The sequence below is a fragment of the Lissotriton vulgaris genome, chromosome 1_1, assembly GCF_964263255.1.
Source record: "Lissotriton vulgaris chromosome 1_1, aLisVul1.2, whole genome shotgun sequence".
In the NCBI taxonomy this organism is placed as follows: Eukaryota; Metazoa; Chordata; class Amphibia; order Caudata; family Salamandridae; genus Lissotriton; species Lissotriton vulgaris.
Window position 1 is genome coordinate 2,090,150,035 of NC_141685.1, and position 14,751 is coordinate 2,090,164,785.

At 41.7% G+C, this 14,751-nt stretch overlaps 1 protein-coding gene across 1 annotated transcript in view; it reads left to right on the forward strand.

Annotated features, from left to right (window-relative positions):
- The window catches only part of VWF (von Willebrand factor), a 1,126,314-nt gene that overhangs the window by 93,883 nt on the left and 1,017,680 nt on the right, over positions 1-14,751 (forward strand). The window contains exon 6 of the mRNA XM_086921215.1: positions 5,294-5,418. Coding sequence (XP_086777341.1) covers positions 5,294-5,418 — 125 coding nt within the window. The remainder of the gene's footprint in view (positions 1-5,293; positions 5,419-14,751) is intronic.

A 14,751-nucleotide genomic window follows, 5' to 3' on the forward strand; every position in this document is an offset into this window, starting at 1 on the left:
ATTAGTGGTTTGTGCTTTTTGGCGCTATTTCTTCTTAAAACGTTAAAAATTCATATCTCCATAACCCCTCACAGAATTTTCCTTATTTCATTGCCCTTTTATTTAATAAATTGCACTAAATTTTTCTAATTTGGTTTGCGATTTTTATTGAATTCTATTTTGACTTTATTTCTATTTTGATACTACATAAATACTTTACACATTGACTTCAGTCAAAACTGTCTGCTCTGTGCCATAGCTACCAGGATGGTTGACCTCAGGTTAATTTAGTGACTTTGAAAGTTCACCCTAATAAGGGTTATGATAGTTTCTTGAGGAAGGTAATCACTCACCACAAATAATAGTACTTACAATTTCTTACATATAGCTTTAAGGCAGAATGCCCTGGACCTCAAGCTTTGTATATTGGAGTGTTTGAGAAACCCAGTTTGAAGATGTGATTTTTTCTCTTTTTTAATTTTGTCTGTAGAAAATTGCAAACCTTTTCTACCCAGAATGTATTTTTTAATTCGGACCAGAATGAACAGTATGAGATCAATCTCGAAGCAACTTTGCTACCTTGCACAAGCTCATCGACCTGTTATTCCATAGTAGATAGATGTCAAAATATCCGCTCATTTTTCTGCCTTTTAGTCATGAATTTTGAAATGGCATTTCTAAGATTTTAAAGCGCCATAATTAAATCTGTCTTATGCAACTTATTTTGTATTGCCATGCAGGGACCCTAAGATAGCTCCTTTCACGTTGCTCATTCAGGAGGAACATGAAGATGCTGACGTTAAGGAACATGAACAAGCCTAGAGAGTTAAAACTTTATTTCATTAATTCACATTTGTATTTCCAAGCACTTGAAATCTACCCTCATTTTTAGTGGGTTGATTAAACCTTTTATGAAGCATTATATTTACCGGTCTGCTTCGTAGGACTGGCTCGAATTGTATCTGATCACTTATGACTCTTGCACGTTCCTAAGAGTTCATTATTTTTTAAAACCTAATTGCCTTTTCTGATTTTCCATAACAAGTGCCATCAATATTTCATTGGATTCCTTCTTTGCATTATGAGGAAAACATAAATTAGAAATGTCATTTAGATGTGCAAATAAATAGAGGTTTCTGAGATTTGAAAACAGCTCTCTGTCACATCCATGAATGTTACTCAGACAAACTTTGGGTGTTCCATATTAAATATCATTAATGTAGTCATCTACAAACACAATAAAGCCAGCTTTTCAGCTCCAGTAAGTGTCTTGGCTAGAAGGTTCCTCTATACTGCAATGAGTTTTTCAAGCAAAGAGAAACATTTAGTGCCAGGTTTGATTGAAAACCGGGAGCTTGGAATATTCAGGAAGCAGAATATTCCAGAAAACGTCTTTTTTGTAAATGTGCTCACATTTGTGTCCAGTATAAGCTCCCAAAGGAGACACTAACTGACTGCCACGCTGGCATCATGTAAATGATGCAAACAGGGGGACAACACTTTCAGGCATCTTACTTTTGCTGAGATTGGTTGTTTTGATATGATGAGAGTGCATATGATGAGGAGTCTAAGTGAAAGTCTTATGTTGTATTACCGCAGTGTAATGGTCAGATTAAAATAGCAATGCCTGGCAAAAAGCAAGCAATGTTTTTATTATTCTTAAATTAAAGTCTGATACATTATGAGGCATTAATGGTCTATGTTTAGAGTCCTTGCTCTTGAAGTGAACTCAATTGAAGGGCTCCGTATTTACACGAAGACAATATCTTGTTTCAAATGCAACAAGATGAGACTTTTTTAGTTTTAGTTTTTAAAGTTAACATGCACACAGAGCTCTTCCAGTGACTCAGTGTATTTTTTTGTAAATCCCTACAAGACATTAGTCATGGTCCACGATGAGCAAAGTAATATCAGACTTAAATGCAGCCTTCATTTCCACGTCAAAGACTCCTCAAAGCTTTCAAGTCAGAAATCACCCTCACATACATAGTTGTGACTGTTTGGAATGTCCATAGGAGTGCCCCATACCCTGAAATGATGGCTTCGTATTTAGGAGGAATCGGTGTACCAGAGAGTACCAGTCGGAAAGGTAACTGTCCCTGCTGTCTGCCCTTGTGCGAGGCTCATATCTACTGGTAACTGCTTTTTGGTGCAAGAGTTGCCTGTAGTGGCAAGTTTTGGTAATGTACATGAGATAACATTGAATTAAACCCACATTTTTCCAATGGGTATTTTTTCACATTTTCTTCAGAAGTCATGCATACATTCCTGATCCCTTATGCAGTTTTGTAATTCTTGTCTTGTTTTAAATATTAAAATGTTCTTCTCTTTACTAAATTGATTTGGGAATGTTATTGTAATGTTTTCTAGTTTTAATGTTTCATTACTGCAGATTTAACATTTAGGGACCTATTACGATGGCGGTCGGAAAGCTTGCGACCATCGATCGTCGGTTTCAATTCTGACCGGCTGATAAAGAAGCAGCCAGTCAGAATTGAAACCAGCCAGTCATTCCAGCAGGCTTCCGATGGGCTCAAGTCAAAACCGACCAATAATCCCAAAGCCGGGCCCTCGCACCCATAGGATCATGATGCACGGTTTCTTGCATGGTTTACATGCCAGCCTGTCTGGCATGGAAACCATGTCAGAAAGCATGTTTGGGGAGCCCCAGCAGGGCCCTCTTGAGTGTGCGGCCTCCTGTTGATCCCTGCACCCTGTAGCAGGCACCTCCAGGTGCCTACCACGGTGTGCAGGGATGAACCACACCTCTCATTTCCCTATGGGAGCATGTATTATGGCCGGTTTGCAGCAGTAATGCATGCTCCCATAGGGAAATGTAAGAATGCAACCAAATAATGTTCTAACTGGGTGTTTGTCAGTCGCATGACCGAGTCAGTGTTGGGCGGAAGCAATTCCACCCGACATCGAAATTGCCCCCCTAGTGTTAGTATCAGAACTAAAATATATTGTGAGACTAAATATTGTGTCAGGAATATCGAGGGCAAAAATATTGTGAAGGTACATTTCTATAGGTAAGCAAAGCTTTATTATATATAACGCTATATAAATGTACCTTGACAATATATATATATAATAATATATATATTATATATTTCGAAAAGGTGCCCTGGTGAAGGAAGCCTCAGGCAGTTTGAATAGTTTCTTTATTTGGACAAAACCTGCCAGCAAAGTGCAGCGTGAAACACAGCTTCAAAGTTCATTAATCCCACAAACACCAAACGCATTTCGGGAACCCCTGTTCCCTTTCGCAAAGGCCGTGGACTGCAAATAAAGTTCGATCTGATGCTTCGCACTATTTTAATCATCACGGGTCCTGCCCTGTGGGCGTGGCTCATCATTGCATCTTGGGACCTGTAGTGCGAAATAATAAACCTCCAGTGAGTCAATCGAACTTGACAAAAATAATCAGCAGTTTTTTCAAATCCCAAGTGGGTAGAAACAATGTCACATCTCAGCACTCCCTGCTTTATGGTCGAGTCCCGAAACGCTGCCTCCATAGCGCGCTGTCACTTCCTTGGCGCAGCGCAGGTCTGCTTTTAAAGCAGCGGGCTTCACTTCGCGGCTGAGCAAAAGCCGCTAAATACAATTCAAAAAGGTTGCCCTGGTGACGGAAGCCTCAGGCAGTTTGAATAGTTCCTTTATTTGGACAAAACCTGCCAGCAAAGTGCATATATATATATATATATCCTGATTCCACTCCCAACGCCAACCTCCATACGGCGTCCGTAAAAAACGAGAGACAGACTCTTTTTACATTCAGCAGCCGCTGAGATTCTTTCTTTTTTCAGTTGTTTCAAGTGAATTACCGTGCCTAACCAAATGCGTTTCGGCGTACCTGACGCCTTGCTTGCTGGTAGTGATCGTGAGGTTCCCTCCATTATTTAAGTTATAAAGTGCATCGTGATTGGTCAGTGCATATAAATAGAAACAAAAAGCATACTATACATTTCAATTCTGAAGACCCGTTTATCACCATTTTGTCAGTCTTCATTTCACTGCATTTAAAACTGATCTAGTTGCGTTATTTCACAGCGTTAGAGTTAAAATAATTATTATTAATCACTCTCAAACCAGGTGATGTATGATGTCAATAACAATCGCAAATATCCAGTTTCTAATAAATGAGAGTACTCTATTCTTTTCATAAGTCACCCTGCGCATTTAAGAACGCTACATATTAACAGGCTTCTTGCTTACATTAGTTTCAGTTTTGAATAGTATATTTCTGACCAATTACTTCACCTGTTTATGTGCACATGTGCTTAAAGTGCAAAATAAAAAAACATATTTAGTTCTGGTAACATTTTTATCCTTCCGGCCGGAAGTGTACAATTACCGTAACCACAATGTTTAATTCATTCTCTGTATTAAAAAGAGGGATTTGTGAGGGACAAAAGGGCGGTTCTATACATTGTTATGATTTTACTCTTATATCTGTACAAATACATTATTGCAATACTAAACATTGTTACAAAATTGTGGGTTCTGATTAGTCACTTTCTAGAATATTCTTTCTCAATTCCTCCCTATGAGTGATCTTAGTACCATTCAACTGACATTCCGTTATTTTTTATCAAATCATTATCCAAAGGAGTACCTTTTACTCTCATTAGTAGTGTTATTAGTTTCATTTGACACACTGTAACTTCTAATTCTAGGAACACCATATAAAAAGTATAAATACATAAATAGTTTAAAACCCTTGTATGAAATATAAAAGGTTATCCTATCTATTACTACATCAGGAATTAAAGTGCTTCATGCTTCACTGCTAAATCCTTACATGATATTGGATGTTCCCTTGCTAAAAAGTCATTATCAGGGTTCCAAATAATCGGGATATTTAAAGAAAATGGTACAAATCATCACACGTGTTCAGGCCCTTCAAGGTACTTAGTTGTGGAGTTAAGAATAGTAAATCTATACTTACCTATTTGCTCTTACCTTTAAGTATTTTGGTCCTCAATATTTTTGAAACAATATTCTGTCCACATGATATTTTTGGCTTTGATATTCTGTCAGTAATCAAAATTGTGTTTTAAATAACAACAAGACACTGTTTTCATAACTTTGTGGCACTTCACAACTTGTTCGCCTCTCACTTAATAATCCTCAGTGTTACTCTACTTCACTACCCCACCCATTCACACATCTCTTCTGGGTGATATAGTGTAAAAATTCATCAAGATTATGCAACAACAATTTCAGTTCTGCATTTTGGGTTGAATTGTTTTCCCAGAAAAGGAAGGGCACCTCCTGATGATGATAAAAAATATATTTTTATTATTTACAGATATTCTGGCACTAGACTCCTATGATTTTGCAAACTCCTGGGCTTTGCATGGAGGAGAAAAACGTTGCAGAAGAGTCCTGCCTCCAAATCACACCTGCAACATCTCAGCAGAGGCTGCAGACAAGGTATTTTATTATTGGGAGATGTTTGTTGCCTTTTTTAATCTGGTTATTTCAACACTAGTAAAAATCCATTATTAAATCGGTGAAGTAAGTAAAAGGCCTAGACTAAATAATAGGTGTGATGGGCTCGAAAGGTAGGACCCAAAAGTGAAAGCTAACATTTGCTCTAAAGAAAAGATGACCACACGATAAGTAATAACTGGCTTTATTTTGTACCCATGAATAATAATATCTACAGATATGTGCACCAATAATACTGCTCATTGATGTGCACCCATATGAACTTTGGGGCATATTACCAACAAGTAGCGATATTTATCGCTAAATAGGCTCAGCGACGATTTTTTTATCGCTGCCTATCGCTGGATATGTTAGCGGAGAAAACGTGCTATTAGCAACGTTTTTCTCCATTGTGCTAAAATATCCAGCAATAGCAGTGAAATGCGTGAATATCGCTGAGAATACAGCGATATTCACGCATTAGCGATGAAATGCTCTTAGCCATGTTATCCACCTCCCATTGGATAACATGACTAAGAGCTGGTCTGGGCAGGTGTTAGTATTTGGAGATATTCGTGCTTATTGCGAATATTTCCAAAGCTACGCCCGCCTTGCTAATAGGCGATAGCGACGTTAGCGACTGCTTTCAGTCGCCAACTGGTTGGGTACGCCCACTTTGCATGTCATTAGCGATAAACATCGCTGACATGCAAAGTGGGCCCCAAACCGCTCGCTATCGCCTACAAGCTGTCGCTAATATCAGTTAGCGATAGCTTGCTAATAGGGCGATAGAATTATCGCCGCTTATCGGCGATAATTGCCTATCGTCCCCCTTGGTAATATGCCCCTGAATTCTTCCAGAAATTGTCATGGTACAAACGTAGAAAATCTGATGTATTATATCATGGTTTTGATTTGTTGCTAGCCAGTCGCAAAATTCAAAATTATATAGTCGCATGATATTCATCTTCCCTTCCTCCACTGTCATGGAAATTGACAACAGCCTATCCAGATAACTCCTCACTGGCACTTTAAAAGTAAACCAACTGAGAGTACCAATTTATGCTAGTCTAATCTTCCATTTTCTGAAGAGCTGTAAAACAAACCGGAAAAACGTGTCTGCAGTTGAAAGACTGCAACATAGAGGTAGGAGGACAGGAAATGTCTCCTTAAGTAAACTAACACATTCCTCAGAGGTCATGTTAAAATTCAAGTGAATCAGTATTTCAAACGTTGGTATCTCAAAGATACATTTTAAAGTAATCCTGTGATTCGTTAGTTTAGGCTTCTGCTTGTAACCAAGAACACTGACGTCTGTAGCCTTTCTACTGAATGATTGTTTATCTAGGCTTTGGCATGTCCCTTAATTTTCCGAACAACACCCTTTGACAAAGAGGTGCAGTGCTGTCTAGAAGATCACACTCCAAATGAGGAGCAGGTAGTCGTTTGCTGCTGAGCAGTCGCAGGCATACCTACATTTGAGTGCTTCTCCAAACAGTGCAGTGATGCAATATGATGCCCCCGCCCCCTGGGCTTGATTGGAAACCCAATGCAGCCCTGGCAAATTTGTCAGACCAGCCCCACTGTGTGGGGTCGGGGGTTGCAGGTGTGAAGCACTGCTGCTTTTGTCACTGGGGGCTGATATTGCAGTACTGCTGCAAAACCGACTCCCAGTAAAGAAAACAGCCCTCACCGCTTCAAAAGCGACCCCCACCCTTCCTGCCTCCCTGGTAAATGCCCAAAGCCTTCTACTTGCCAGCCCTCCCAACAGAATGTGATGAGGGCTACTCCAGTCTCCTATATCTCACAGATATTCATTAGCCTTGAGTTGAATGGGGCACCCTTGAAGGTTTCGGGGCCCCTCTGAAGGGTTCGGGGCTAGCCTCCGCCACAGGGTCTGCAGGTGCCTCCGTTACGCCCCTATCTCAATTTGTGATATAGCTGTTTACATGCCATGACTGTTTGAAAGGTGAATTCTCCTCTGTGATTATTAGAAGTGTACCAGTGATTGCAGACTATGACAATGATTGGCCAGTTGATGCGAGGTGGATCTTACACACTGGGGACTTGATCATGGTGAGCGTCCATATCATGATGCACCAGCAAAATAGGAATCTGTGAGCATCTTTTCAGCATCTTTAGTCCATGATTTGCTGACAGCTGAACACAAAAAGGCAATTAATGCCCTGTGTTTCTAAGTTTTGTTGTCAGCAAAAACATGCACTAACTCGGGGATATTTCAGGATAATGTATGTGTTCAAGACTCCAAAAAATAAATGCACAGACCACTTATATGCTGGCGCACCACAGAAATCAGCATCAAGGTAACACCCAGAAGCTGGCGCCATGCATCCAATCAACAAGTGACCAAACGTCTCCATTCCCCCAATCAGCAAGTGACCAAACGTCTCCATTCCCCCAATCAGCAAGTGACCAAACGTCGCTATGCCCCCAATCAGAAACTGAACATCGCCATGCCTCCAATCATCAACTGACCAAACGTCAGTAGACTGGAACTAAAAACTGAGGTCACTTTCTGTGTCAGCTCCCATAGTTTTCATCAGTAACTGTGTTATTTTGCACTGATGACCAGTGCATGCTGAAGCTTTACATCACATCACTACTCAGTTAAGCGGTGTAAATGTAATTTCCATAATGTTTCAAATGAGTTAGTCGCCAGTGCCAAATGACCTCATATGGTGCATATTATGGCCCTTGGCCCTTTAACTGGTTATTGGGAATTTAGAAACTACATTTTTCGTCAGTCCATTTGATGCTTGTTAAAGACACTTACTGCATGTACTCTCTTCTAAAGTCATAATTAAAGCTGTGTGCTACACACATCATTCCTTCACATTTCTAATCTTACCTCTATGCTAAGAAACGCTTGTGAGATCAACACTCACACATTTGATTAATTAGAGGCACTTGGCATCGGGGACAAACTCAGTTGACAAATACAGAAGACACTTAATTGATTCAGGCTCAAGAACAAACGTTGTTATACACTGTTTATTTTTGGCTTTGTGGAAAGAGTTGAATTTAATCTTTTTTTTTACTTCAGTCTATAAATAGTCTCTTTGTTGCATTCAGCTTCAAGAATGCAAATCGCCCTCTCTTCTCTTGCCTGTGGGTCTGTTGTGGTCAGCTGACCAGGAGAGAATACAATAGAAGTAATGCAAATCATTTGCACTGCTTAACAGTATCCCTCCCACACAGCTGTAGTGCGGCCAGTGGTTTTTCACTAACACTCTGTGCCATCTTGGGCAAGTGTTTTATTGTATCTTTGCCTCTCAGTCAAAGTAACCACACTCAGTTGAATGATGAAGATATTTCGTTTTTTTTCATAAAGCATTTCAAGCCCCACTTCTGAAGTTTTTAAGGGCATATTTACAAGATCAGGGCGAAATTCGAAACAGGAGTTTACACAGATAATTATCACACCTTTGCACATTTTTCCTGATAGATTCAGATAGCTCAAATATACAGAATTGTATTTAGAGGAAAAGGTCCAGAATAAAGCCAGAATTCTCTATGGTAAAGACCAATTCTGCATGCTATGTCTTGTTTGCGAGTTGAAAACTTGGAACAGGAGGCCCTTACCACACCTGGTAAATACCTCACCCATGGTCAATTGATTATTATTTTTTTAAATGTTTTTTATTGGTATTTTCACATTACAAAAATATAAAAAAAAAATGAGTGTGCTGCGTCTTAAAGAACACACCACATTCAGCATGACATGCCTTTTTTCCATTGCCTTTTTCCCTTGATAAATTTCAGCAGGTTTTAGAAAAAGAGTGAGGGTAAGATAATTATACAACTTGTCATTTAGGGGATTTGAATTAAGCCCTGAACTTGTAATCAAGGCCTAGGTGCTATAAGTAACAATTTGCACTATTAAACATTTCAATTCTAGTCAATTTGCCAACCTCAGTAAGGAGCCGGTCTTAATTAGAGTTAATCTTTTGACCTGGCAGTCACTGCTGTATCAGCGACTCGTGTTCAGCTCACTGAACCACCATGACCACTACTGTATGTCTATGTGGAACACACAACAAATACTTGATTCATTGGAACTGATGTTGGGTACCAAAGAACATTGTTGACATCAATTCTATTTCCACTAATTTCTAATGTATCAGAATTCTGGTTTGCCAATAAGAACACAGAGAGACTGTACTCAAACTTCTTAGTCCTTTCCTCTGGTGTGATAGCAGATGTTGCTGAATCACATGCTTATTTAATTATATATTGGTTTAATGCAGCTGTGTCGGTAGGGCCTGGACGCCATTACCATGTGCATGTTAGCCATGATTGATTTAAAGACCAAGTCATTATTATTGCTCCTTGAAGTTTTTTTTATTCTTGTACTTTCAGTTGGATTGCTACAAGCAGGAATTTTATTTTAAGTCATAATCAGCGTTGCTAATGCTTATCCATTCATAAAAGTATGAGGAGGTTGGAAAAGCTCTGCCATTTTGGTAAAGATTGTAATCTTTCTTTTAACTTTGGATTAATGAACCTGAACTAAATCATGTAGAGTTTCCCTAATCTTAACACAAAAGATATTTGATCTTCAGCTTCACTTGTGACAGATGCTTCTAAATGTTCCACGTCGGAATTCTAGTTTCTGCACACCGAAACTTTAAAATTCAAAAAATGTTTTTCTTTAACAGTCATTGGTATTAGTCAGAATCATATTGATCCGGACCACTTTTTTGTCAAGGAGGGCAGCTGTTGAGGTTTTGCTTACGGGACAGCACAATCTGTCTGGTTGGAAAATAACTACTGGGGGCTTACCAAGACGTTATAGTAGGCTTCCAGCTCACCTATTGCTTGGCTTGGTCGTCACTCTCTTTTGCTTGTTTCCTATTGGGTGGTATTCCTTGTCCATCTGGAGCTAGCATTCTCCTAGAGCTTAGCTTCTTTACCACCCTTTGGTTTCTCTGACTTGTTTCCTTCCAGTGCTCGCTTTTAACCCCTCCCATGCTCGTGACAGAACCGGGTGGGCTGTGCTGGTGACAGAATGGTTCCGTCATGGCCCGCTTGCCGTGCCTGCGCGGCGCGAATTCCGCGCCTGCGCGCGCAAATTCTGCCTGGACGTTCTGAAGAGCGGACGTTGCCGTGACGGAACTGTTCCGTCACAAGCACAGCTCACCTGCGGGCCGTGACGGAGCGGTTTCGTCACGAGCACAGGACCGCCGCGCGGCCCCGCCTCCCCCTTAGCGCTGCGGCAGAATAGCCGCCGCAGCGAAGGGGTTAAGGAACTACTTTTATCTGCTTAGGCACGCCATGAGAGTGTATGGATTTTCCATCTCTGTTTCTAGGGTGCAGCTCCCCATTGCCAGAAATCTCCCCACGTTCTCTGTTGCTAGCTCCCTCTTGTTGAAAGCTCTCGCTCATGTGCTTCTCCCCCACCTAACTCCCTCTCAGCTCTTTGTTGCTTTATCATTCATGTGCTTCTCTCTCCTCCCCAGTGTTGCTCTTTCTTTTGTGTTGCTTTTCCCTCCCTCCCGCTCCTGGTTTCTTCCGAATTCATTGCCCCACACCTCATCCCTCTGGCCAGGCAGCAAAATGTTTTTATTTACCGATCCACATCAGATAGGTACATTTTAAGCAACTGCTGCACGTGTTGTGTCATTATGTAGGCACATGCATGTGTTGTCACACATGTAACGCACCTACAAAATGACGGAGACACTGAGTCTACAACATTGCACCTTTCTTTTTTGCTTCTTTTTTCTTTTGTCCATACTCCACAGCATCTTGCCAATGCTGTACATCAAAGTCAAAAAGCATTGGCAAAGCCAATAGGTCACACAGGGAAGAATCATTGGCCTTGTCATTGCTTATTTCTCCAAGCTATTATATGAACATTTTCCATGGTTCTTTTATATCCGCACTATTTATTTAACATGTATACATAAAATTTGGCCACAGGCTTCCATCACTTTAGTGTAAGTTGTTGCTAAATTCCTTTGTAATGAATTTATTGATCATGCCTCCCACATTTGAGATTGTGTATAATGTTTGTATTGCTTTTATTGTATTCTGACCAATCCCAAAAGGTAGCCATTATGCATAAGAAAGCCCTCTTGACCTTGACTTAGAATTGGTTATCATTTACCGTAGACACTGAAAGAGCTTGCCCACTTATTGTGACATGGTTAAGGAGCCTATTAGTTGGTCATTAGTTCTGGTAAATATTGTATTGTAATTGTAATGCACTCAGAACCCAAAGGTGAAAAACATCCCCTTTATTCACAGTTATCGACCTACATTTAGATAATGGCCGGCAGACACACAAAATGTATCCCTGCTCATATGAGCAGGACATGTTCAGAAGAGTCATGACGGACTTCTGTACAATTTGGCTTCATCTCCATCAGCCCCACCAACACATGATACCTGTATATTAAAAAATATAAATGATGTCGCGCCACCCACTCCACCAATCTATTGCCTTCTCTCCCCTTCCCCTCAGAAATTATAAAGAAAATACTTGAGGAAATCATAAAAGGATATCCCTTGAACATACTTGTATTGTACCACAAGAATGTGGAACTCCTTACCTCTCTCCCTTTGCCTAACAACCTGTATAGCCACCTTCAAAAGGGATCTTGACCGACATCTGTGATAATCACCCTTGACCATACCTAAGTACTCTATCCAAGAGACAGACTGCTTTCATGGTGTCCCCCCACCATCTTAATCAATGCTTGAACCACGTATGCCTCTTGTCCAGTGGCTGAATTTGTCCTGGGTGCAGCTACTGATGCAATATGTCTGAACGTAATTATTGTAACTGTAACTTGCTGTACCCTTGTATCATGCTACTGCTGTAAAGCGCTCTGATGCTTTCGGGCCATGTCCACACCATATAACATTGCAAAAAGAAATAGCTTTTTCCTATTCATCCTAAACCCTCAGTGGTATGCCTTGAAAACTGCCCCAGGTGTATGTTTTCAGGCCTACTCCTGGCAAACTCAAGTGACTTTTTTCAGCCGGCTCCTATTCCCACAGAGCCGGGTCTCATTAACAGCAGAGAAGTCCGTGTACAGACAGAATATTCATTTTCCTCCGTGGGGAAATTATTTTCACCAAGTAGAAAACCTCTCCTCCTGTTTCCCCAACAAATCTGGGAGTGATCCTTTACCCTTCCCAGCTTGGAAGGGAAGTTTCACAAGCTCTGTGTTAGAGTCAATCTCTGCCCATTCCAGCGTGCATTTGTGGGCCTTGCCAAACTTCTAAGGCAAACAAACCATTCCCGGGAATGCCCACTCCCTGCCACTTTGAGTGAAATTTAAGGACGCAGAGATCTCTTATATCATGGAAATAGTGTGAAGATTAATGCACTGCTATATCCGTGGTTTAAGAAATAGCGTAATTTATTTTGTTAGCTTCCGAGCATCGATGTGAGTTAGACAAAGATTGGATGAAAGCCATGCTTACAATGTTGAATCAAAAGCAATGAACGTCATTAAAATACATTTTTCTGGGGAGTGGTCAAACTGACTGGCTTTTTGGTGGGAGGATCTGTGCTGGAGTAAAATACTGTAAGGGAACATTTTCAGCTAAAGTATGAAATTCTGTAGCACTGCCCACGCATACCAAGATGCAAAGGCAGCAATCTGGCATCGCTTCACCCAGCCCACCTCTGAACTGCTGAACTCCTTACGCAACAAAGAGGAAGCTTTAACAACAAAAAATAGGTTTCGAATTCGACATACAGCAAAGGGACTTTCCAAAATATTGATGATAGTATCCGGAGAAACAAGAACTCCTTGGACTATTTTATTATGGAGGCCGGTGCAAATTGCTGTAGATACAAGAGATGTGGTCAGATTTTGTTGTACGGGCCAGGACCAGGTGGAGGAAGCATGATCTGACCGCAGTGCTCACATGCATGCTAGCGGCTGCATCATCACAGCACAAAAAGAGACAATGAACCAAGGGCAGTGGCGCAGCAAGAGCGAGTCAGGGGGCGGTCTGCCCTGGGCGGCACTCTTTTTGGGGGCAGCGGAGGTGAGCAAGTTGTGTCTGCCGACTACCACCATCCCCCCGCCCCCGAGAACAAGTCGGCCATCGGTTGGCACCCCCACTAACAAGTCGTCCTTCGGCCATCGGCCACCCCCGCTCTTACCTGCATCAGGCAGGCGGTAAATATAGGGGCCGCGCCGGCTGGCAGTAGGTCTAGGTATGCCCTTAACAAAGGGATCACAAAGTCACTGGGAATAGGCATGTTTTCTGAGTCTGACACTTCGCCACATTCTATACGATGGGGAATATTTACAATAACTGGCGCATCCCTGCAAATCCGCAGGGATGCGCCAGTTATTGTGCACCACAGCTCCGCCATCATGGATGCGCCGCATTCACAATGCGGCGCACTATGGTGCAAAAACGGCACAGATGCGCGACGCAGCTCCAGCAATGCTCTGGGGGCCCTATCTAGTTAATGCTGCGTCAATCCTTACGCCTGCTTCAGGGAGGCGCAGGGTTTTGACGCAGCATGGGCCTAAAAGTGACTGAGTGAAATCTTGTAGATTTCACTCAGCCACTTTTAGGAGGCGTTCCTGCGCTGGAACCCCCTCCTTCCCCCGCACAGGAACACCTACATGTGGCGCAGGGCATTACAACGGGACGCATCTCCCAGATGCATCACATTGTAAGTACACCCCCACCACAGAGCAGGATTTGCGCTGCCACTGTGTCACAAAAGTGACGCAATGGTGGCGTAAATGAAGCGCAAGGGGATTGTAAATCTGCCCCGATGTATATAAACAATCCGATGAGGGTGGAGGAGAGGTTGGAGAGAGGAAAGATAGACATTTTGGGATGGGTGGGCAATGGAGGCATTAGAGGCAGCAGTGGGATTGAACATGATATTCTGAAAACTAGACACATTTCTTTGTAGTATTAATGTAAATTGCTGTGAACCAAAGCATAAGCCAACCTAGTGCTCACTTACATTGTGACGCACTGGCATTATCATAGGCAACTTAACAAATTAATAGAAGCTGTCTGTGAGGTCATGTAAGTTCATTAAGGGCTATAAGTAGAGTTAGTGACTGGCTCCAGGGCCAGTAATGGCTGTTAATTACTCTCCCCATAATGTGGGCCTGAGCCCTATGCAAGGGTGCATAACGCAGGATGCTAAAAACAACTGTTATTGCCCTGTAGGCAAGACAATAAGGCTATTACCACCCATCCCCTCCCCAAAAAAGGAGTGCAGCAAGATCTAGAGCAGTAACTCAAAAGCAGCTCTTCAAAAACGTCTCTAAGTCTTGTGGTCCCCTGCCATCATCTCTATAAGGAGCCCCCCGCGCACCT